The 27174-nt window shown below is 40.7% G+C and overlaps 1 protein-coding gene across 1 annotated transcript; it reads right to left on the reverse strand.

The window, feature by feature from the left end:
• Positions 1 to 558: 558 nt before the first annotated feature.
• LOC140227007 (uncharacterized) lies at positions 559 to 27174 on the reverse strand. The gene is made up of 2 exons (XM_072307439.1): positions 26536 to 27174; positions 559 to 1065 (listed from the first exon to the last, which is right to left on the reverse strand). Exons 1-2 carry the CDS (start codon positions 27172 to 27174, stop codon positions 562 to 564), a joined length of 1143 nt encoding a protein of 380 aa, XP_072163540.1. The 3' UTR covers positions 559 to 561.

Here is a 27174-nt window from a genome sequence, read left to right on the forward strand (position 1 = left end):
GACGGCGATGGCAATGGTGATGGCGGTGGTGATGGTGACGATTATGGTAGTAGTAGAAGTGGTAAATCTCTAAAGATACCATATTATGTGTCGATGGATATCTTATGAGTATGGACAGTATCGCAGATAGGGATACACTGTGCAGCTTCCGGAGAAGGTAGTGACTGCACTGTGACGTGAAAGATAGTTATTCATTTTAAAAGAAAACATCCCTTCAGAACTCGTTTCTAAACAGGCTGATAATTATTCCGAAAGTTCCTTACAGTATAAAAGTAGTAGGATCTGGTTGGAATTCATCATCATTGCAATCATACGTGATTGCACGGACTCTCTTATTTTAGGAATATAACACTGGAGACGTAGCTCCATGATTAGATGTAACATTACACACTCAATATGCGTCACCGACTTCAGTGACACGCCCATCCATGTCCCGCTGTATGGTTTTGGATATAATCATTGTCTCTTATCATGGTAGTGATAGTCTCACTTCAATTCACTTGCACATAACAGTGGCTGGTGTCTATCACATCGTTCAAGTCCACACATTAGTGTCCAGATTCATTCAATCTGCACAAATTTGACGGACACATAGTCTCTGGCCTCCATGTTGACGCCGACCTTGTACCACTTTATCGTCTCTTCGGCGGTGTGCTCCACGCTGCTGACGTACGTCTCTCGGACCGACTGGGGGAAGACGAAGACCGATGTGGAGTACTGCTTGGAGCTGGGGGCGTTGAGTCGGATGAAAACCGTTTCCCGGTAGCGGCGGTACTTGCTGTTGATGAAACACTGGGTCATCGTGGAGTAGTACCGGCCGGGATTGGTCTGGCCCGGTACGAGTCTGACTTCGTCCCTGTAGCGGCGAGAGTTGTCGATTTCGCAGTGCACGCCGTAGCGGTACTCCTGGTGCGCGGGCACGCGTACGAGGGACACGGACTCCGAATATTCGATGTTGGTAGGCGGGGACCGTTGAGGGAGCTGTTCATTCTCCAGGTGGACACCATTGCCGTTCTTCTCTGAAGCGTAGATTCGGCTGAGAGGTACCTCCGACTCACTCACCTCCTACAGCAAAGAAACAAACGATACAATTCTGGTGACCAAACGGCAGCATATTGATTACAGATATATATGTAACATAACGCTCGTCTCGTATAGCTATAACTATAGAGAAATCAATCCGTTACACTGACACATCATATATCAGAAAGACCAGGATAAACAAAACGCATAGCAAGCATAACAACACAAATCCTGACTTGTTTGTTGCTTATCTTGCCGAACGTCATATTTTAAATGTCCAATCTAAAAGATGAAAAAAAAAAGTTCATTTCAGGAGAAAATTAGTACAACACTTAACGACTTGACGGAATCAAGTCGTAACATAAAGCGTTCTCCTCAGCTTCCAGCACAGTGCCAAATTAAGGCTAGCCTTATGCTCAGTTCAGTTCAGTTTATTTCTGCATTCCGTTTTCATTACGATGTATAACAAAATTTGACGATAATCATGTTAAAACTCATTGTTCCAACGAATTAATACAGATTATTGGGTATGGTTGTATAAAGAAAATGTATAGGGAAAATATGCAACAATGTCAAATAGAATATAAATTGTACCATAAGGAACAGTTCAAATTGGGTGTAAAGTATCACCAAACATACGAAGACCTCCTGCATCTATTTCCAGTTTGAATACAAATGAAAACTTCCAAGTTTTATTTCCATCCACTGACTCACGAAAGGCAGCCTACATCACACCCAGTCTTCACACATTTCATTTGTTAGAAACCAATTTATTTATCACCGATCCTACATAGTCAAAACACTGTCGATCGCACTTCTAGTCAACTTCAGCCTTGAGGGGCTTGTACAAGTATAAAGAGTCGCCTCAAGAATTGGGGAGGAAAAGACAAATATAGTATCATAACAGAGGAGCGAAAAAGAAACGTACTGACTAAAAGACGTGGGTGAATGTGGCGAGGAGGAAATATAGGAGCAATTCGGAATCGTTGCCAAATAAAGACAGTAAGTTAACCATGCCTTGTCTGAGAATGTGAAATTACAGCGCGAGTGTCATTAATACAAATTGGCAGAATGAGAGTACTCTCCTGCACCCGACATTGGACTTTGAGCCAGAAGCAAGGTACGTCGACCTGTATAAAACGATGTTTTGCGCACAGCTTGAAAGTTAATGCCAACGAAGGTAAATGAGTGAAAGGGAACAGCGAGGCTGGAAATGACTGTGTGTGTGTTTAATGACTTGACTGTGCCGGGTAAACAGAGGACGTGGGCGAAAATATACCTGTAGGACCCTATGCTGATATCCCGACAGTCTAATCGATAGTCACGCAATCCATTTATCATTTCAATATATGCATCATAGAATATAGTCTTGATTGTAAACCAGTCATTAGCTATCTTCATAAAAGGAAAAGTGCTAGGTATCGTGAATATGTGGCTTAGGTGCATTATCTTAAACACGGGATTTCCATGCACGTTTGATATAGATTGTCTTCATGAAAATGAAGAGAACATATCACCACACACGTCCACAAGCATACACACACTATAGGCCCTATATAATATATATATATATACATTAATTTCTATTATCTAATTTATATACATATATATATATATATATATATATATATATATATATACATTAATTTTTATTTTTTATCCATTCATTTAGTCACTAACATGCGTACTTTTTTTTCTGATGCACAGACGCGGAGCGACAATCAAACCTGGGCATTATACACATCTTTATTTTATCTAATTTCTATAAATACCTGCACTGGGACAAACAGACGGGAACTAAAGAGACAGTAGCCAGACGAACAAAGATTGAAATACATACACACAACACAAGGACGTGTGAGATCGTGGGCGTGTGTTATGTCAACTCCGGACAAGGTTTCGATTGTGGGTTTCCATCGTGTACATTTCGTGACACTTTTGAAAAGAGCGCAGAGGCAACAACTGGAGGGAATGGGGTCGGAAAAAAAAACGCTCAATGACGAATTGACGAAAGAATCTGCGGAATTTTTTGTGAAATGTAGCTCCACAATATCAATAATTATGCACACTGTCTGTGTCCATCGGAGTGACGAGAGAATGACCTCTTTGCGCTTGAAATAACTGCTGACAGTTTTTTTTCCCGTTCTGTTCTGTTCGAGAAGGTCAAATTTCGACGGACCAAATTTCTGCAATGCCAACGGCCAAGTACTCTGCGGGATCATAGCCTTTGAACGGAATGTGTCAAAGCAGTCTTTGGGTCAGTGAGCAGGACGACAAGGCCAGAATTTGAAGCTCTCATCAAGTCAGTCGAGGAGCAGAATAAGCCAGTTCGTAGTTCTACTTTGCGCATGAGCAGAAAAAGGTCATTTGTACCAAAACGCATGATGGTTTTTTAAATTCACGGAGATAAGCATCTGTCATATTATAATGATTATTCACGCAATCCTTGTTCATGATACTTGCCATTACATCCACCTGACTGCAAACCTGGTATTTGGCAATACCAATTAACGCATTCAGTTCAAAACAAAGAAATGGATGCTTCCCCCCGAGGGTTGTTTGACGGACATTCTGGTCACCTGGTCTAGCGTTGCCAGATCTTTTTTTTTTTTTTTTTTTTTTTTTAACATGAATTCCATGAATTGTTACGCCAGACAAACTTAACCCAACGCATTGTGTTGCTTTGAATATGAGTGAAGTGCCTAACCAACTGACAAAATAGAAAGGTTGTTTGTACCAACGTGCACATGTGCTAATTACGAACTGGCTTATTGACGAGAACTTCTGGCAGACTTTCCCTGAACTGCATCTATACCTTCCCTTTAAAATTTTTCCTGTACTGGTTCGATCGTTCTTGTCTTAATTATTCTTTTGCATGGAGTATGATTATTACAAATCTCCTGTCCCAACATTTGTGGTTACAGCTCGTTATTCCGGAGATTCGTTATTTCGCAAAATGAAGGAAGGTTCTTTAATTCGAAGGTTTGTTACGAGTAATCCGAAAGTGAAGTAAGGTAATCTATTTCGGTGGTTCGTTAATCCTAAAATGAAATGAGATTATTCATTCATGGAGTTCCCTTAATATCAAAAAATGAAATAGTAAAGAAGGTACAGTGTATAAAGGTTCGTAATTCCGAAGGTTCGTTAGGATGCAACCTTCTTTTGATTTTCGGATTAACGAACCTTCGGAATAGTGAACATCACTCATAATAAAGTGATGGAGTGAAGAGAAGATTATAGTGGATAGAGCTAGCTGTCACAGTGTATTATTTGTCTCCGTCCATGTAATTTCACTCTTTTACCTACAAAACTGTGAGGGATTTCATCTTTCACAACATTGTAGACATATCAACTTGACTATAATAAACTTCCATTGCCAAATATAGGCCTACAACCTACACTGTATGCAGATCTTAGTAAGTGTTAGACACACGAGGAAGAGAGAGGTAGTAAAACTAAGGAGGTACATTGTAGTTGGTATCCTTCTTGGTAAAACACTAGCCTCACTGAAATGATGTAGAATACCATGGCATGGTTTTTATGATGGAGATAGCGGCAAATAGGGCATCCCAACAAACACTTGTGTGCTGCACTCGCTCTATTAAACTTGAGCGATGAACTGCACTGGCTACAGCCTAAAGGGCTTTCCAGGTACAAGTACTTCGGTAAAGTAATCAAACCTCATTAACATCAGCCCTGATCGTCGACCCACGGGACATTTATTATAATAGTCACATTGCATAGGGCCTACACTGTAATGAACCGAAGAGGAAAATACACGATACGTATGCGTTGTGGCATATAGGGGAGCGCGTGTAGTGTATGTAATAAAGGAGTTCACCTCCATGGTGGTTTGTGTAGATGCCAACATCGCTTCTTCGGGTCTTATGTTACTTGCCCTGATCTCTTTTCAGTTGTTTGTTTGTTTGTTTGTTTGTTTGTTTGTTTGTTTGTTTGTTTGTTTGTTTGTTTGTTTGTTTGTTTGTTTGTTTGTTTGTTTTACGTCTATCAATGAAACTTTTCCTCAAACCATGAATCCTCACTCAATAAAACTTTTTGGTTGCAAAGAAAAAAACAGTCTTTATATCCAACATCACTGATAAAGCATATAATAAACGTCATCTGAAAATGATTGCACGTCATTTTCTATAACAAGACCTATAACGTTTTTGATCGTCTTTCTCGAAGTATCAAGATCCTGAAAACCCTATATTGGACGAGATCATGATCGGAATTTCCTCTGTTTCAGCAAAGTTGTTATCAAGCAGGGCACACATCAGCAGTCCCCGCTGCAAGAGTGTCAGGACCTACCTCCCTGTTCCATGGAGGTTCTGCTCACTTCCCTGCATGTTCAAACTCTCGCAACACAGCGAGTTTGGCCAGTTTTGGGCAAGCACTCCAGACGTTTCTGCTCTGGCCATGCGATATGGTTCCCTGAGGCAAGCTGACAAAACTCCCCGGTCATGTTATAGCGGCCCTAATCAATGTAGTCAATCAGCCCGCTGGAGAGTTTTGATAGGACCTGACGTGTAAATCTAACTTCTTTGCATGATGACAAAATATCTGTATTTAGACTTGAGACGAGGTTTATTTCATTGGCGGACGGAACACAATAAGCTACAAGACGGTCAAGATTACCTCATTTTTTTTTCTCCCAACCTCTACAGCAAACTATGGAACATCATCTCTCTGTTTAACATACCTTAAACACACACAATGCACAGACGCCAGCCCCCCCCCCCCCCCCACAATACTCACTATATATGGAACCTCTGAATTTCATGTTGGAGTTGAGAGCACTTTGAGAAAATGATAAAATCAAGTATGATGGGCTAGCACGGGGATGATAATAACACGAATTGAAATCTAATCACCAACGATCTGCATGCACTCGACCCTCATTCAATCGTACACTAAATTCGGGCTTCTTCAGAATACGCGTTCGTTCAACGACCCGGGGTAAACCGTTATCATAATGCAGGCCGCTATATATAGATGTAACTAGCTCAATGCGAAGGGAAATTGTATTTGAAATCGTACTGCAGGAGAAGAACGCTAGAAAATCAAATCAATGGCAAAGCTACAGTTAGTTGTCTGACGTTATCGAGCTGTCGAATACAGTAGTGAGCGATTGGGGGAGTTGGGGGGCTGAGTTTGTGGAAGAATGGCGAGGTATCGTGCCAACTGCTAGCGTAAATCTAAATAAGCGTCATTGTTTGTGTGGAAATTAGAGTGTGAATGAAATAATTACACTATCAACTTCATAATAATTACCATTTTTCATCTTTAGAGCTGCAACATCAGTGAATGATGGAAGGTCTACACAAAATGCAGAGTACAATATAATCGCGCCTAAATGGAGTTAGCTAATCAAGCATGAAATTGGATAGCCGACTTGTACCTGTCAGTTATGGTGAAAGGAAGGCGGAGCTCTGAATTCTCTTGAGGTTTCCTCGTGCACCGGTGTGTAATGATATCACTCGGGGAAGCCCCCTCACGCAAAGGTCACGGGGTCATGGCACTGCCGTCGGAAAGTGCGTATTGCATTCTGGCCGGTTGTTGCAAAGGTTTGGGGAATGGAAAATCTTCTCGACAAACTTTTCGTAAAGAACTTTTGACGTCGCATCAAATTCTCCAGGAGTGACGCACTAAAAGTCGTATCGTATCCCCATGTTCACTTTCGGATTGTTTCCACAGGCAGGGGGTAAATGGATTGTTGTGTAAGCCCAAGGACCCCCCCCCCCCCCGCGCCAATGTTCTCCGATGACTCCTTGTTCCAGCGTATTTACTATCAATAATATAGTAGTGTTGTTGTTGATGATGATGTTTGGTTTGTTTGCTTTTACACGGACAGAAAGGGCATTATAAAGACAGTAATGCCAACACTGACGACATGAGATCGAAACAAGATGACAGAACAACAAGCAAATAACTCGTCTTGTTTGCCGGGGTCTCCTAACCAAAGAAACTACCGGTATGATATTCCCACCCCACTCATCCCTTTACCATTCTGATCATTCTTGCCGGCTCTCGTCATCATTGTACTTACCCACCACCAAGAAGCAGACAAACAGACAGACAGACAGACATAAACACAATATACACATACAGCAAGGCTGTTCGTTGTTGCTGAGAATCACTGAGTTCAGTTCTGGGGGTGTTTCGTCAAGTTAGTCAGCGCTGACAAGTTGTCAGTCTCTGACGATTTCAGCAAAATCCTTGGTTTTGATTAGCTAAGATGCTCTGGTCACTGACTGTTACTATGGTTATTATCAGAGACTGACAACTTGTCAGCGCTGACTAATTTGATGACCCCCCCCCCCCCCCAGTTCAGTTCAGTTCAACTGAGTTCAGTTCATACTCCGTGCCGAGTATCAATGTTCAGTGTCTGTTCTGGACTCCCTCGTAAACCCCTAAAAGAGTGTTGCCTGCATCCTTTCTCGCCCTATCTCAACTCGCCATCCGCGGGGGTAAAATAGCCTCGCCCACGGGGGAAACGTATTAACATCCATCAAATCCTTAAAGTCCTCCGAACAGGATATTGCACTTTAAATGTATTTCAGCCTCATGGGCGAAGGCATTTGAAGCCACTCTCGCCTTTATTACACCCTAACTTGACCTCTCCAACAGATGGTCTGCACGCTGCAAGGCGTGAGTCAAACATGACCTGATCTCCGAGTACATGCTCATGATGCTGTCCATAAAGCTTCTGTGGTTTGGTTTAATTTGACCACAAATTAATGTCCATCCCTCTGTAAAGTATGTATAGAGACGACTGGGTATGAAGCCTAGAGAAAAAGCTTTCAATGTTGCCCTGATTACTGATTACTCTGTTGATTTCATTAGTGATTTGTTCATCTATTTCATCGTACATCAGCATTGACATATCACGCAACGTGTCCATAGAATTTGCCCCCCCCCCCGGAAAAAAACAAACAAACAAACACTGTTAACGTGATAATAATCTTTGATCGGTCATTCCATTTACATGTGTGGCTAGAAAAAAACATGTTATTTCCTTTATTTACACAGGGGAATCTTCAGTATAGATCAGGACATTATTTGTTTGATATACCTCCACTTCAAAGCCCCATAATCCCTGAAACATATCCTCTTACAACATTTGAAAATGTCGGGGATAATTGTTACCCTGCAGCGACACTGTGTGCACTTATTGAAGTTCTCATACATTTTAGAGGTTTATATGACATAATATTATAGTTGATATACCCTTGCTATATCAAATTCTGTCTACTCATGTCATAAAAGTGATCACGGCAATCGGGAATCACCCCTATTCACCAAGTAAGTACAGCAGGACTGATAGGCGTTATCCATGCTGACTTAATTTGAGAATGGAGTTCTTCATCGAGATTATAACTCCACTGATAACTTTTAGTGGTTGTTAAAGAAGTTAAAGGGGCGTTCGAGACGATGTATATGATTTCACATCATGTAGCACAAAAATCAATTTTGTAAAAACTTATTGTGGTCCTTGAGCAGATCAACCAATACTCTGAAACAGCCAAAACATATTAGGATGATGGCATAGGAGATGATGACATAGGAGTCATATCACAATTCCACTTTTTGAACAGGTTCACCTGTGAAGAATTCATACATACAATGTATGCATGTTTTGTTCTTTTGTTCTGTTTCCTTGAGCACTCAATCATGCATTCTTATGTGAAGATGCGAAATCATCACCCTCGCTCACTGTGATTTGTTATGAATTTTGAAAACATTCCTATTCCAATCAACACGGATTCTGAAACTCTGTCCCCACTGCAACTGTATAACCGATTGATATAGTTGTTCAAATGCAAAAGTCCAACACAAAATCATCTGGATGCTGATATTGATGATGCTCCTTGTGTGAGTGATCTGCATCATCCTCATCATCACACAGGGGAAGAAATACGGAGTCAGTAAACGGTCATGGCTCTACAATACTTTCCAGGTGGTGGAGACGAGAAGCAGTGAAGAAAATGACAGCGTAGACGATGTGGAAATCGAATTAACTCTCAAGGACACGCCATGTCTATTTAGCCGCGTGAGTCTGGCTACTACTACACGACGATGTCGGACAGTCATGGCCCATGGCCGGCCTCTTGTGTGCATATAGGCCTGTCATGTCTCATCAAAATCTTCAGCGATCAAGACACAACGAACTTATTTGAAGTCGGCGACATGCAAGTGGACGGGGAAGAGAACGTAGAGATGGAAATAACATAGTCGATATATTGAGTGTTATCTTTTGATTCTAAATAATCCCAAATCGAAGTGAAAGCTAAATGAGAGAGAATGACTGTACGAATTACGGCTTTAAGTTTAAGTTAAGTTAACATCATATGCAGAAAGAATAAGAGAGAGACAGAGACAGCGACACAGATACACAAACGAAGAAACAAACATAAAGCCGAGAGCAGGTGGAAAGACGCATGGCCTTGATAGATCATTCATTTTTCAAAAGGCATCAGTCGAGATTACGACTATCATCGGGACGACACTCGGTGATTCTCGCATCCCATGCACAGACGATTGAGCTCGCCGAGTCGTTTGTGACCGTGATTCAGCCAAGGAAGAGAGAGTCGGAAACGGTATGTTTTTGACGACGGGAGCTGGTGAAAGATCAGACCGATTTCCCGCGGGGAGCTACGCGGGATATATTTAGCAGGGCGGTTTTTAAATTCAGTGTTTTCATCGGATATGGCCCATTTCTCTCTTCACTGAGGAAACGCACTACTGATTACTTGCTATGTCAGGTGATTCAAATCAAAAAAACAGTAAAAAACATCCACTTTCTTTCGACGGTCGGAAGATCAAAATATTGTAAACTCTTCTCTTCTCCTTACCTTTCCTTTCCCTTCATTCATGTGAGCTCTCTAGGGTATAATACTCAAACGGGTGATGTTTGTTATTCCGAAGGTTCGTTAATCCAAAAATGAAATAAGGTTCGTCACTCCGAAGGTTGTTGCTCTGAAATACACAACATCCCTACACCTATGATGTGCATTAATCCAAAATGAAATAGGGTTCCTTAATCCGAACATTAGTGGCATTATTCCAAAGGTTCGTTAATCCGAAAATGATAACATAAGTTTCGTTATTCGGAAGGTTCGCTAATCCGAAAATGAAATAAGGTTCGATAATCTGAGAACGAAAAGGAGATGCATATAGACAAGAACCTTTGGAATTGCGAATTTCATTTCGTTGTTGGATTAACGAACCTTGGGAATAAACGAACCTTATTTCATTTTCGGATTAACGCACCATGGGAATGAACAAACCTAATTCCACTTTCGGAGTAATTACCCTTCGGAATAATGAACCTTATTTTTTTTTCGGATAAACGAACCTTCAGAATAATGCATTTTCGGAATAACGAACCTTCGGGATAGAAACTATATAACCATTCACACAGATGATAGAAAAATGACATAAAACAAAATTAGTGTAACCTGAAGTGCAAATAGGCCCTGCATTGAGTTCCTTTTCAGACGAACTTTAATCATCTGGGTTCTGGTTCTCCGTAACTATAGTGATCATGATAACTGCACATTATTTTCTATGGAACATGGAAATTATGCAGCTGTAGGAATGGAAGCAATAGAGGAGAAAGGGCGGGGTGCCAGTGGTGGCATGAGAATGAAATACGGTTAGCAGTTGTATATTGCATTAGTGAGAAAGTAATAGGCATGTCATGCCACGAGAGAGGCTTTTCTTTTCTTTTCTTGTCGTTTCTTTTCTTTTCTTTTCTTTTCTTTTAACCTCACTTTATAAATTCAACAGTCATAATACAGCATGATATCCAACGGCCCTGTTACCACGCAGGCGATTTCTTTAACACAAACTTCGCCTTCCAAAATATCGTGAAGTCTTCTTTCATGCCGAAATAGCATCAAAAAATGAAACAGACAAGCTACATAGATAACAGGAACTTTATTTGCAATATACTTTTCTCTATTTCCTAAACTATACACAAGTGTTTCTCTGCCCAAAGATGTACCTCCTTGGTTTGAGCATGGAGCGACTATAGCTCCATGGTCTGAGCAATCACATCCACGAAATGACGTCTCCTGAGATGCAAATTTCCACCAGGAAGTTAGAGTAGGATAGGGAGCAAAGGGCAAGGAAGGTAACGCCCTACCAACGTTGGGTTTGTGACCCAATTCGGTAGACAAGACCGGGTGACCGAGGCGTAGACACCAACCGGTCAACTCTTGTTTTGGTGAAGAGGTGGCGATTTGTGCGCTGTCTGTCCATTCTTAATCACGTGACAGTATACATTGTATTAAAACTCTACAAACGGATTATTTACCCGAAACAACTGGGGAGGCCGGACCCACAAAGAACTTTATACGAACCAGCAGGAGTTTGCACACAGCATAAGGAACAGGGTGTCACGGGTGTAATAAGCCACGCCTATGGATAACATAACGGAGTTTTAAAACACCTACCAAAATCTTCGGAACCTGCTGTATAGTTGTCTGCAAAATCATCAGAAGCATGACTAAGCAACAAATGTTGTTTCTATCAATCGAGATTGCACATCTCAAAAAAATTATATAAAAAAAAGAGAGAGAAGAAAATACTAGAATAGATCTGTATGGCCCTCCTCTTAAAAGACATTCATTAGTTACGTAGCGCTGTCATTTGCAAACAATGTTGATTCGGGTCTGAGCGTGAAGTCTAAGTCAGTTTATGTTCACTTTATTCGTAGTGGTAGCTTAAAAAAACATGTGAAGCCGAAAAGGCCACCTCATCTCCCCCCCCCCCCCTGCTTCTATTCGTAACGATTAGACCGCGACCACATTGAATTTACATACCAAACATTTAACCATGGAGCAATGTGTGGCTCCGTGATTTCACCTTGCCTGGACGACCCCATCCAAAAAGCCGTCTAATCATCCATGATCGCATGGTTTCCAGTCCATAGCATAAAGGCGTCAGGGATTCTCACAACAATACGTACTTTGCCAGCCACATCACGGCTCTTGAGGTTTGAGTTCCGCTTAGGGAAGAATGTTAAGCATGAATATGGTTGTTTACTTTCTCTCTATACATTCGCACGAACTTCTTTTTCTTCCTGTCCTTTCCTGCCTTCCTTTCATCAAACAAAGGTTCGAACTGAAGAAGAATGAACTTCGAAGACTGATTCCTTGCAAAAGCGGTTTAAAGGGGTGGTACAGTATTGGTGGAGATGAGAATTGGGCTTTTAACTTTTTGAGAGATGCCAAGAAATCACTTATGATATAGTACAGAGCATACCATTTTAAGAGGAATTCAGAGTTTATTTGATGAAAATCGGGTTTGGAATGGCTGAAACATCCAAAAACAAAGTAGAACAAAGCGATCGTAATAAAGTGTGAGTCCCACACTTTATTAGAATCGCCATTTTTTTTTTTGGATATCTCAGCCATTTCAAAACTGATTTTCATCAAATAAACGTTGAATTCCTCATAGAAATACATGCTCTTTCATATTTCATAAGAGATTTCTCATTATCTCACCAAAAAATGTAAGAAACCTGAAATAATGTCTCAACCAAAACTATACGATCCCTTTAAGAGGTTCATAGAGAGGATGCTGCAGAGGGTCTTTACAGCCTTGCCGTGGGGGTAGAAAGAAGGACGTCGCAGTCGGATACCAGTATGGGGGCTGGTAGGGCGAGTCATTATCATGTCACCTAATATAATATTCTGTCCATAAGAGTATAATGAAAAGTTAAACTATGAAATTACCTTGTCTTCTCACTTTATGTCGACCTTTCTTTTCTGTCTCTATAAATGCTTGTTCTGAAGCCATGTTGAAAGGTATCATCACAATATCATCCAGCCACATAGATGACAGATATGGCTGGTAACCTTATTGAAAGTCTTTCTTCAAATTCATCCCATTGTTTGTTGAGGGTTTTTTTTTTCTATCTTTTACATGCTATAGAGCTGGAAGATTTTGTGTTATTCCGACTATCTGGAATAAATTAGTCCGTTGAGAAGAATTTCTAACCACATTCTGCTGGATCCCGATTTTTTTAACATCGCTTTTATGTAGGACCTAACTATAGGCCCATGTCCTGACAAACACAAGAAATTAAAATATGATCTTGTCATCATTTTTACTTCTCCGCCCGAGGCATCCTGATAATTAGTATAGTCCAATCAAATAAGTGAAACTCCGGGGTGAAGAATAATCGGGGACATGAATGAATAATTACGAGTCAGAGAATGTAAAGGGTCTCTCAAACGGCTTTCTATATCTGTACCCAGTAGGCATGCATGGCATGCAGGAAATGGAAGCCTCTATTTGAAGTGCCCACACAAACACTTCAAAGAACACTCAAAGAAAATTAATACACACCCAAAAACATACATGTACATTCTTGGATATTTTTTCTTCATCAGCAAACATACAGGGTACAATATGTGCCACATATATCCTTATATAGCTTCCCTGGCAAGGTCCAGCTAAAGGCTGATATAGTAATACTCTCCAGCTGCAGTGGCAGTGGCCGTCCAAAGTTAAGTTTGACAAATTGTCGGTGAACGGAATGACACCGTTTGAGGAGCCGATCACCATGGAGACCGAATTGCACGAAGGCTACAAGGGAGGGAGGGCAAATAAAAGGCGAAAGCATTTTGATATCGACACTGACGGTGTAAATGTTAGGGGGTCGACTACTTTCGAGGGGTTACTATTCGAGCGAATTGCAAATAGACACGACAGACCACTGCTATACTCTATTGTTGGATGTCGCTTCATGTTGTTTTGATCCCGTATGAATCACGGCATTTACCTTAACTTTGCAGGGTTTTTTCCCCTCCCCTTTTATATAAATTCAATTGGAGTCTGTGGATCTGTTATCTAAAAGAATGCGGCGCTCCTTGCTACGTATACAATGGGGATATGAATTATGGAATCGAACTTTGAACGAAATATTCAATAGCACTCAAATTGACGCACCATCCCCATACTATAGATATATCTCTGTGTGTATACCGATATATTAGAAAGCGAAGCTTGTGGACAAATCGCAATCGCTCTGCTTTGACATTAACGTCAGATGAATTTGATTCAGATATGATAATTTAAGGAAAACGGAAATAAAAATATTATGCGCTTTACATGTGAGACGAGTGCTACGAATATACTAACATGATTATACCATTGTATTAAAGTTTACTTGTCTGAAAGTCTGTTTCCGATGAAAAGTTCACAAAAAAAAGTGACAACCACGCGACTATTACCGACGCTTTAACAGACGTCAACTCGATTTGATCAGACATAGGCCATAGATCATGCCATCATGTATAATGCGAGAGAACATATCTCTTTCGCTTTAAATTGTTTTACTTGTTATCATAATTGAATCTACGCTATAGGTATAGGGCGCCTATATGAATGTTGCATAATTTTCATGGATAACAAATAACACTGCGTCACAATGGACCATCATGATATCACATTTATCCGTCTATGTCGTTGTTTCTAAAAAAAAAAAAAAAAAAAAAAAAAAAAAAAAAAAAAAACAAGCAAACTACTTTTCTAGCATAATGACGTGTTGTTGATGGGACCATGTCTGATTCGATGACTGAACTCTCAGTTCTTTGCTTAGTCTTGGCAGACAGGTGTAGAGATATCTCCACCACAAGGATGGTATTCTGTGGGCCCATATTATATCAGTACATCGTGTAACAAGTAGATCAAATACAGAGGATTGCCGTCAGTCACGACCCATGAGTGACTGAATTGAACGAAACAGACGCTTGCCTCGAACCAAGCACGAAAGCTCATTACCACAGAGCCAACGGCATATCATCTCTCATTCTCTGCTTCAACAACGATAATGCGTTTGTTGACAAGGAAATAGACTCGTAAAAAATATGGACTCGTTCTGGTATGTTACATTCGTGTTCAGAGCAGTCACGATAATGTGCTCATCGTGCATTGAAACAAATGGGTGTGTGTATTTATTTTTTAGCAACTGGAATGTATTTGTCAATACGACAACAATGTTTCAAAGTCGCCACGGCAGAAGGCGCAGTTCGAGAGAATTACAAAGGAAAGCGCTAGATCGTTTTGTATTTAATTCTTAAAAGCGCATTGGTGGAATCTACGTGATAATGTGGCAGCATTCGGGTGTAAAACCTTGGCTTTCTATGAAATAAGAAAAGATTTGTCAAGGAGCAAGCCGGTATTGTAAAACGATCTATGAGATAAGCCTGCCTATGTTGGTTTATCTTTTATCTTTGTCCTGAAGACCTTGCTTCTGTCGTCTCTTGCAGTGGGAATCAGATCCACACCCCAAGTCATGGCGACTATGACAAAGTCATACGTCATGAGTCAGATTTCTCTGTATGATAGCAAAACGAAAAGAAGGTGCCCCTCCCCCCCCCCCCCATTTCGAAACGAATGGTCATAACTATGTTCTGCTACAGAGGTAATTAATCCATCTCCCTGTTCTACATTTGCTTATGAGGTTCAGCTACACACAAGTGTATCACATTTATCATAGTTCATGATTGTGTGTAATTTCAGCAATGTTCCTGGTTAATATACAATACACGAAACATTAGCCTACATGCCAAAGCTCAGATTACAGCTATCTATCATAGCAAAGACCCATAACTTGTCCACACACACACACACATTCCTGACGGAATTTATAAGCAAGAAATGCTGATGGTCCGTGGCGAAAAACGTACAATGCTCGTCCTATGCCGCTAAAGAAGCCATATGAAATATACCTCATACTTTGTAACGAGGAAAGATTCTTCAGTGAACGGATGACCATGCTGTATCGCCGAACACAAAAGCGCAAAATGTTTCAGCTATCATCGAGTGAAAGATGGAGAACAACGTGGCCTCCTCTCCAATACGAGATAATTTAGCACATCAAAATAATACAAAGTAAGGCGATGATATTTCAGACAGCAATTTCTACTCTGCCACACGTACACTACACTTTATCAATGTAATATCAGATTTCCCGAGATAGGTGCAACCAAGAAGTTTCAAAACACAAGCTCCTTGGTGCAACGAGCAAAGAAGTAACTCAACCCCACCCACCCCCTCACACACACACACACACACACACACACACACACACACACACACAACACGTCACGAAGTTGTCCGTCACAGTCATTCCACTCGTTCTCTGAACCAAAATATCATATTCACTATTGGATTTATTATCTTAGTTACTGTAATACTATGTCATGAAGAAAGACTGCACAAACTACACAAACTACAAGACGTGACGTCAGATCAGAGAGTATAATTCCACCAATGTTTTTCTCCTGAGGCTTCTTGCATATCATATGACCTGACGAATGCCTTTCTGTTTTTACGAAGTCGTCGGTTCGTCGGCAGAGTATCGCAAGCTCGGTAGAGCATCGGAGAGAATTCCCATCAGCATCGACGACAGAAATGAATATTATACTGCCATGCGTGATTTCTCTACAACATCAACAATTACAATGCAATCATAAAGTATTCTCGCAGAAGTGGGAAATAGAAATAATGACTTTTCTTAAGACTATAAAATCTCATTTCGTTGTAAATATATAGTGCAAACTAGATTCTTCATACTGTTTACGTGAATTCAGAAATGGACAGGGAAAATATACCATCTTGCCTTCCTATATACACATGCTTTTCTTATCTTCAAAATATCATATCACCAGCCCTATACGTATCGAGGGGCGTCTGAAGGAAAAGAAGAGCGAAGATAGACATATGCTGCCAGTGATATTGATGCGACTTTTACCTAACAGAACGCTATATGATGCTGCGAATGGATCGTAAAGGGCTGGGACTTATTAGCGAGTGTGAAGAGAGAGCGACCGTTTAATCAGGAGATAATGACGAGGCGTGGATAACACCGAGAAAAGAGTGACTGCTATTGGGTTTCAACGCGATTTCAGGACAGATATATCCGGGGAAATTAAACGAAGAAAAGAAAACGAGCACACTGCAAAAGACATAATTCAGATGGTTCAAAAAGCGAAAGAAGAAAATTAGAAATAAAACAGAAAAATATATGAAAGGAAGAAGAACAAGACGATAAAAAGAAAAGATTACGATCATGATCATGATGATAAAGACGTTTGAAAATTATCGAAAAGTCGAAGTATCTGATTGACAAAAAAAAAAAAAATCTTGAATTGTACTTTGGGTTGGCCTTAGTTCTTTTGGCGATCACATCATCAAATTCTCATTCATCTTCACATAAAATACATCATGATTTAATTGTAGTCACCTATATAGTCATTCATAAATTTCAAAACATAACAGGCTAAACACGTATCCACGAATTGTTAATTACAACACACCACTATCATCCTTTCGCAGTCAGAGGCTGCTCAGACTTATACACAAACATTATACATGTATAAGGGACTTGACTTATTATGTGGCATAATAATACACGCGTTGGTATCAGGAAATAGACTTGCATATGAACGTGAAATGTATTATCTCCTACTTGTCTTCCCCGTTTTTGTATGTGTTCCCTGAGAGCCACAACCCATGAAGCGAAGCGGGTCGTGAAAGAGAACAATTGAACACAATGTGGTGTAAATCCTTCATTCCAAAAGTCATCGAAACTAGCGAACACCATTGGCCCAATTCTAGTGTATTCATAACATAAATCTCATATCGCTCAGTCTAATGTCTGTCAAATACTCGACAGCTCGGCACGCCTCCCTTAGGCGGAAGTGCGCGACATCATGCAAAAAAAAAGAAAAAAAAAAGAAAAAGACGAATCAATTTACGACGTATGTTCCCCATGTGTCGACCCGACAGGGAGTCGAATTTAAGGTTCAGAAATAATTCAAAGCTATTTGAAAATAACATTTTGGCAGCGATACAGGGAATAGGACTATTAAATCTTATGGGACGAATTATGATTGTAATCATATGATTTTATGATGATGATAATGATGGAGATGATGATGATGATGATGATGACGATGATGATGATGATGATGATGATGATGACGACGATGATGATGATGATCATTATCGTCATCATCATTATCTTCATTAATATCCTTATCATTATTACTGTTATCATCTCTATCATGTCTTCATCATGCACTTTCATTACCATTGCGTTCCGCAATGTAAATGTAAGGAAAGAAATGACTTCACTCGGCCTTTGTATAGATCAGGAAAGTTTCGCTTTCCCTGATCTTCTTTGCAGAAGAAGTTTACTTTACACAGTGATCACACCATTCAGAATCATATAAGTCCTGTACCCTCATGTCAGAGATGGTTGGGTTGATGATGTCACCTAATTCCAATCAATGACATTATGAATAGTATGGAGAGCAGCTTCCCTTTAAAGTTCTTCTTTTCTACAATCCATCGACGAATGGTTATTATGGTTTCCAAACCCATGCAGCAGCTACTGCCTTTCGACAGAAATGATTGCTTTTGAAAATGATTGGGAAATATCGCACTGTCGCCACTCGGAAAAGCCCCAAACAAAACACTTGGCCTGCCGTTCGTGCCATATCCACAATACTGCACCTGTTACGAAGTAATCAGTCGAAGATTTATTGTTAAGTTTCCTCATTTTCAGTGAATGAACGCCGAAGGGACATACCCTCGCACAAACAGAAATCCTTGGCCTTTGGTGTATAAAGATTCTTTCTTTCATCTCGTTACACTCGTGTTTGGGATCTCTGTTTGGGGTCAATGGGAATTTGGCAAAATATAAATTCCTTTCCGTATACATGATTTGATTTCCTCGCCGTAGTTTTTGGGGTATAGGCCTACATGCAGTTGCCCATGTCCTGTTTTTTATTTTGTTGTTGATGTTGTTGTGTGTATCCCCTACACTGACTGCGATGAAAATGAAGTTGTCTGTGTTTTGGGGTTGTTCTTTTGTGCGGGTTTTCTGTATGTTGCTGTTGCTGTTGTTTTGTTATCGTTAATTTTTTTTTTTCGGGGGGGGGGGGGGTCTACTCGTTAATAACGTTCAGAATATATTCTTGTAATTCAATTTATCTTCGCGTTATATAGTCCAGGGAGTTACGGCTTTCATTACACGTTGTTTATCTGTTTACAATTATAGCCTTTTCACGTTAGCAACACTCCACATGGAGTTAGGCAGAGACCTAGGCCTTTTATGACAGGTGCCTGGATAAGCAAACACGCTATATACACGTCATGGAGGAACGCGAGAAAAGTAAATATAACGTACTTGTACTAGATAGGCCTACACAGTAAGGATCTATAGGCCTATAGCCTACTGATATCGAAATCATCGAACTTTATACGGTTTACGGGGGGAAAACACCATTGATGGCATGGGTGATAGGCCTATATATATATCGACATGGCGGGGCACCTCTCTCTTTCTGCAGAATTCAAGTTGACAGCTCAAAATTACCTGGGACTTTTACTTGAATTATTTGTTTATTACAAGAGTTTCTAATACTTTAATAGGCTCGCCACATCATGTTATAAATGAACAACACTCAAGTGAGACGGGGGGGGGGGGGAGTGAAGAGATAAATAATTTGTAGTCAGTTGACCATGTGTTTTCTTCATCAATTTATTCCTAAACACAACGATCAACAGCTCTTCCAGTCTCGTTCTCTTGTAGCTCTACAACAGTACATGTATTTACGGACAAATACACGAACGTGGAAGAGAGCGAGAAGGAGGGGGGGGGGGCGGAGGGGCAGAAAAGCAATTTGATCACGCGCTGTCGCAGATGTTTAATTGAAAACTAATTCGACTAAACGTAATTACTCGGGAAGCCAATACCAGTGGAATCAGAGAGACTATTATAACGTTGGTAATCAATTAGTGCGACTCGGACGAGGCTATGTATTATGATGACATTCATTCTGATTGGTCAAAAGCGCGTACGAGAATTGTGAGACCAGCTGCACTCTTGTTCGATCTTTCGCAGTCCATAAAGCGTCACAGAAATACAGAAACAGAGTATAAAACTTTATTCATGTACATCTTAATATCACGTATTTCATTTCCAGGTGAAGTTAAGAGAAACATGATATTCAAAGTACATACTAGTATTCAAGAAGCTAAAAGGGAAAAAATGGTGGAAAGTACTTTACAATGCTTGAAGTAGTATATCATATTAATATTGAAATTAGCGGTACTCGTTTTTGTTGTGATAATGTCTACTTGCTGTTGTAGTAGTAGTAGCATGAGAATAATGACAATTGTGTATCTAAGACTAGTAAGAGTATAAAAAAGCAGTAACAGAGCAGGAAAATTACCGTCTACTATTGTATGTGGATATTTTCCGTTTTATTGCTAATGACATAATGAAAGATGGAAGACGCAATAGCAGCAATAGTACAGTACACGTGTAGTTTTAACGTTGCTGCTGTTGCAATGGTAATGAAAGTAGTTTTGGTAGTAGTAGAGTATAGTAGCAGAAATAGTCATAGAAGCCATATCAATAATGATAATTATGAGATACAAAATACGATATAGTAGCAGTAATGGGTGGTGTTACATCACATAATCTCTATTCTTTGTATACTCGTACTATCATGTACAATCCTGCCTGCTATGCCCCGCAGTGAACCCCGACGTACTGCCAAAGTAAACACTTCGCCACTACGAATAACATAAGTCAATTAGTATCCATGGCGACAAGCATCATATCTCGGTTTCAAGCAGCCTTCTAGATATTCCCCCTCTCAAGATAAAATAAAAATAGGAGAAAATCCCATTAGATTTCACTATCAATCACGCAGATTGTTATCAATCTCACATGAATCTGAACGTCATCATATTACATATCTAAAGTTGTTACGGGGTCACCTCACAGCTTCTCTGCAGAAAATGGTGTGGAACGGTGGCTATATGTTACGTGCCAAATATCGAAACACATGCTTATTTTCATATCATTTGAACTTTGCCCGCAGTAATTATGAATGTTAAATGAATCATCGCGCCAGCGACGTGAAACGTGATTACATACATGTACCGTCATCACACATAATACTTGTCACATCACGTATTTGTCAGGAATTTCTATTGTTTACTGTATAAAGACGTCTAGCTTTATCTTAGCCACAACGTATTAATACCTTCAAATAAAGGGAAGTCACTTCCTTCATCACGCAAATAAGGTACTAGGCTCGCCTATACACTAGTACATCCCTGTTCACGCCAACATGTTTGTAATCAAATCATCATGGGACAGCTGACAGTATTTATACGGAGCACAATAGTACTTCTTGTATGATGCGTAATTTGTAATTTCTCAGAATCAGTACTATTTCAGAAGGATATTCTTTTGGTGATGCACCGACTTGTTTGTCAAAGCAGTCTAAATGATATGTTTGCTCTGAATCAGAAATTTTAAAAAAAAGTCCAGTGGTCTTCAAATCTGCATCTGTTTTCTTCTTCTTTTTTTGGCGAGACGCGACAACCATTCTACAAATAACTAATGTATATGTTGCATGAGTTCGATAATGCAGACAAGATTAGAATGACGGTTATGTTTATACCAAGATGGGGCTGTAGCTCCATGTTTATACACATGTATGCGTTTCAAAACTGTTTACATCCGTCATGCATCGCTCAGGCAGCTACGGCATTATAAACAAGCCAAGAAACAGGAGAAGCCTCGAGTCACGTACGGAAGTTAGGAGTACTGCTCACCAAGGAACATCACACGTACCTGCTATACCTCCTTGGGCTCACCAGGGAGGTGGATACCACCTCCCTGGGCTCACCCCTCTTCCCTCCAATACCCCATACCACGCGTGGTTGACATTACAGTCCACTGGGTTTTCTCCTTAGTTTCACCAAGGAGGTACTAGGCGAAGCTTCGCCTAGTACCTCCTTGGTTTCACATTCAGCTCTCCCCATTTTTTTTTTTACCTTTTTACCTCCTTGCTGGCAGACTGCCTATCTTACAATTTACAATCCATTAAATCAACGTTTACATCGATTTACACGTTCCTGTTTATATCGCCGGGAACATTAAATAACAACGCATCAAACCCAAGCACCGCGCATGCCTTCTCACTCAGTCTTCATTTTTGTTTGGATTTCATTGAAGAAACATCGTAAACACGACCATGGTCGTGCAGCCGAAGCCTGCATGTCTCTCATAAATACTTTGATGAAGGAAGGTGTATAAAAGAAGTATCCTGGCTTTCACTTAGTCCTCTTAAGGGGATGATTACGGTTTTAGTTGAAATGGGGATTCAGGTTTACACTGGCTTTTCTGTGAGATATAATTAGAAACCTCTTACTCAACCTCTTAATTCAAAGTTTTAATTTTTGTTAAACTTTGTTTTTGGATGTCTCAGCCATTCCAAAACCGATTTTCATCAAATAAACTTTGAATTCCTCTTAGAATGGTATCCTCTGTTAATTTTCATAAGTGGTTTCTTGGTATCTTGCAAAAAGTTAAAAGCCCAATCCTCATCCTCACAATACTTAACTATATAGGCCTACTATCCCTGGATGGCTGTGTTTTCAAATGCTCTGTCTTTCTGTTATCAGCAATGAAAATGTCACGTCGAATTAAAATACGGCCGAACTTCAAAAAAGCCGAACATCATGGTGTAAAAATACTTTTAATCCTCTTCAGATGTGTTGTTCACAATGTATAGGCCTAAGCTCTGCTTTTTAGTGGCCTCCTCGGTTTTTTTTTTTCTTTCCTCAGAGCACAGATAATGAAATATGCAAGAAGGTTGATCTGTTACTATGTAGGCCTACATGCTTTTTGACTCATAATTACCTCTAATTTTGATGGTGCGGTCAACTCGTATACATATGTACTCAAGATTAATTGAGATCTTTTATTATTATGTTTTGTTGTGTGGAAGAAGAAAATGAAATAAAGTGAAATCGAAATCAATAATGATGTCACAGTTCTTGTGTCTGCGTGGTTTCATCTGAAATCACCAAATACATCAGTTTATGTGATAAGAATGTGGTAGAAAAACAAACAAGCATGTCATGTACGATTGACTTATACAGTAGCCCCCCCCCCCCCCCCTTATCACTGTCTAAAGAATTGGCAATAAGTAGGGCCTACTCTTCATTTTCATGTGATATAAATGGATATGTGGTTCTGAAAAAGACACAAACCAGACTATTGCAGTCGCTACTGTCACTGCGATCTAAAATTACGTCTTGCGGAATCATAGCATGCGCATATCAATGCCGAAACCCCCATTATAGGCGCATGTCCTTCATCAGAATCAAATCATTCGTGGCACCCAACGGGCTGAAAATTGCCCGAGAGTGCTTACCTCCCACGTCGCCCAAAAGGGCCCGCTCTTTATTATTCCACGTGCTCGCCAGTCACTGTCTGCAGCTGTCATAGCGCCGAGTTATGATTTGCTTACAGGTATGCATGATATCAATGACTGGGGGCAATCAAGAAAAAAAAAATGATCCACTGGAAATGTCGGGTTTTTAACGATAAGCGTGTTTATTATGGGACAACCTTAGAGCCGTCGACTGAGATAATGGTCCATAATCTGACACACGCGCCAAGACGAACCTTGGGCGAGATATGCTACCAATGCTCTTGACTGTAATCCAAAATACAGAAGCCAGTTCCAGTCAAAGCTATTCGGCAAATAACAATTAGACAAGAAGCTAATCAAGCAGACACCCCCAGACCGCTTCATGCCCGCCGTATCATAAGTAATCAAAACACAGTCTATGAGGATATAGGCCGGCTTGGAACGTTCACGTCTCAAGTGCTTTGAGATCACAAAGCAGGATTGGTAAGGATCAAAGTCTTTAAATATCTTTTCGAAATAAATTAACTTCCTCTTTCACGATATTACAATTTCGAAAGGTCCAAGATTACATGGACTGTCAGTGGAAAAATCCAAAGCAAGAATCGCACACGTGTAGTTTTTCACGCACATGGTTTAACAACACTTTAATTCCTCCTTCCTGAGTAAGTGAAGTTAAACACTGATTGTAGATAGTGCAGTATTCAATTACTTGGCGTACTCTATCACGCATGGGCCCCGTTAGCTCCATGACGTCATGAAGTTTCCGTAAATGTTACATTTAGATAGTGCACCAGTGCTGAAAATAGGACGGAATGCACATAAGATTGATAACTAAACTACATACAGTGTCTCATTCTCTCTGAGCATCTCCCCTTGAAGTTTAAGGCTATACACTGACAATGATCGGTGGCTTTAAAGTGAAAATTTCTTTTACTCAGCTTGATCGTTTGTGTGCCCTGCCGTCATGTGCAGTGGTTGTCTGAGATGTGATTGCTCAAGTCTTTACAGACGGTCACCTTCGAATCAATATGCGTTGAATAGGTCTACACGATATAACGTTTTTTTGTTTGTTGTTATTGTCATTGAAGTCCCGCCAAAAATCCCTACACTCTGACAGGAAGGGTTCCATCAACACTCGTGGATGCGGCTTGGGGGAACCAGGGAAACCACCATTTTGGCGGGGAAAAACAAGAACACACTCTTGTTTTGCTGAGGCGCTACAAACCACAAACCTCAAACGATACGAGTTTGACAGCAAATACCGACGGACGAGAGGGTAATAATTTTTTCCCTCTAGTGAAATGTGACAAATTGGCAAGAATTTGCATGATTCCCTGTACCTTTACCTTGTTTTTTCTTCCAACTCTATCACAATGCCAACGAGAGATTCCTGGACATTATACTAGTAGCCTCTACGAATTAAACCATGAATCCGCGATTTCACAAGCCACAATATTCCACATTGACTTCCGATCGTGTGAAGATCAGGGAAATTCCTGTAATTAGCATGTTGTGTGGTTTGGCAAGGGATGGCTCAGGGAGATTGGGGGCGACCTCCGCCTCCTCCCTGAATGGCTAATCATACGAGTGGTCGTCGTTTATCGAGAAAGAAAAAAGATACAAAATGCTTCAAAGCCATGACACAGTGTCCCCATTCATCACGGGGAAAAGGACAAGAAGAAAAACTGACTGAAGACATCTCCTGCGGGGATACTGATGCAATCCGTTGTCGTGGCAACAGCTGTAGATGCGCTCTTTTTAAACTACATCATCAATAGTAAAAGTAGAAGAGAACAGGAGGGAAAATAGTACTAGCATGGCTAGGGTCCATGGTACTATACCTCAGTATAGTACCAAGGATATCAGTAATTTAATTTCAAGAAGCTGTAATAATCGTTGCTTCTATACAACCTAGCAACAGTAGTCATGGTAGTATAGAAGCAGTAATACCAGTAATTGAATAAGCATTTATAGTAGTAATAGTAGTTGTAGTAGTAGCAGTAGTAGTGCTTGTAGTAGTAGTAGTAGTAGTAGTAGTAGTAGTAGTAGTAGTAGTAGTAATAGTAGTATTAGTAGAAGTAGTAGTAGTACTAGTAGCAGCAGCAGTACGTGTAGCATAAAAGTGGAAGCATAGAGCTACTACAAACTAATAATCAATTATACATTCGTGGTAGAAGTAGAAGGAGGAGGAAGAGGAGGAGGAGGAGAAGAAGAAGTGGTAGAAGTGCTATAACGTAGTTGATCCAACTGTTATAATAGGGACTACAATAAAGAAGACAATGATGACATTAGTCTGAGGGAAAACAGATCGATAATTGAATGAATAGAATGACGCACGAACAAAGAAACAGTAATATCATGCAAGTATATTTTTAGCCTAAACAACACGCATCTACTTGCGACAGGTCCTCAGACGGGAAAAGGGGTCCAAACTGTGTATAAAGAGTATAGAAATATTGCCTCCGTATAGTCTATGCGCCTGCATGAATTACGCTTGAACCATGGAGCTACTCTCTATAGTAGCTCCATGCTTGAACCGAAAGAATTCATTTTCAGCAATGAAACTATCGATTTTTCAAACCCGTCGTAGGCTGCAGTCATTGGTCGCATGGCCCAAAACAAACACACGCCAGCTAAATGATTGAACGCGGACAGGCAACTGGATGTGGAGAGTATACTCAACGGCAGCTGGCTGTCATGATGATGTATAATCAACCGATATGGATTATCACACATTAGCCTGCGTTTTTCTCGAAAATCAATTAAGCTTGATATTATGAGCAACAATGGATGTCACGTACATTCCAGAATGATGCAATCATTCTGTAGCTGGAGACAAGTTTAGTCGGTGCGTGCTCTCCACTTCATCTCAACCCGCATTGTATACCGTTGATTTTGCAAGCTGTCGATCATAGTGTTTATGTTCTTGCACGAGTAAAGACAAATACACTACTTACACCTAACAGTTTGATTCACGTCGAATACTCAACATTGCATATTATCATCATTGTAATTATTGGGATCTTGTAAAGAATAAACAGGGCCTCCTACACGTATAGCAGTCGACAATATCACTCACTAGCAGACTACATAACACAGCTCAGTATCGAACCGAGAGTAGGGTATCCGCACTGACTGCAGCTGCAGCTACAGTTGCGCTGCGAGCTGCGGTTGCTTGACGAACCATGGACGTAGAAAATACTGCTCCACTGAGCTGAGCATCTATCTCTCTCCAGTGACCTACCTCGATGTTGTGGTTGTCATCTCGCCTTATTTCCTTCTCGTTTAGCAGTTTCTTCAGTTTCTCGGGCCTGGCAGAGATGTGAAGCGAGGGAATGTGTTCAGTACTCCACACGGAGCGGAAAGACTCGGGGACGGGCATCTTGAGATAGCTGGTGAACCGGGGTCCCTCCGAGGAGGTGTCGTGCTGGTCGTGCAATGTGTCGCGCAAGACGGTCTCACAACCTAGTGCCCGCGACTGCGGAGAGTTGTGTACGCGAACAGGAAAATCGGCGACTGATGGGAAGGAGATATGATTCGCTGTCTGCTCCGTACGATTTCTGTGGTTACACTGCGAACTAGCCGTTTCTCCCGCGTTCGCTTTTGTTGTGTTGTCCCGAGCTCTGGCGGCGTGCAGCAATGCGTTCGTGAAGTCATGGGAGCGTATAAATCCCAGCAGCTGTGCAGTGTTTTTCCAGCGAAGGCGAGCACCGCACATGCTGTATGTGGGTGTGGAGCGGCCGGTTGGAGGACACACACAGCTGTGACGACCCACCCATGTGTCGTTTCCCCTGGCTACCGGTTTTGGCGGCGCGCGCGGACGACAAATATCCGCATCTTCTGTCAAATCGTCATCCTCGTCAATTAACTCGCCCTCCATCAT

Source organism: Diadema setosum, chromosome 4, assembly GCF_964275005.1.
Source record: "Diadema setosum chromosome 4, eeDiaSeto1, whole genome shotgun sequence".
NCBI classification, from domain to species: domain Eukaryota; kingdom Metazoa; phylum Echinodermata; class Echinoidea; order Diadematoida; family Diadematidae; genus Diadema; species Diadema setosum.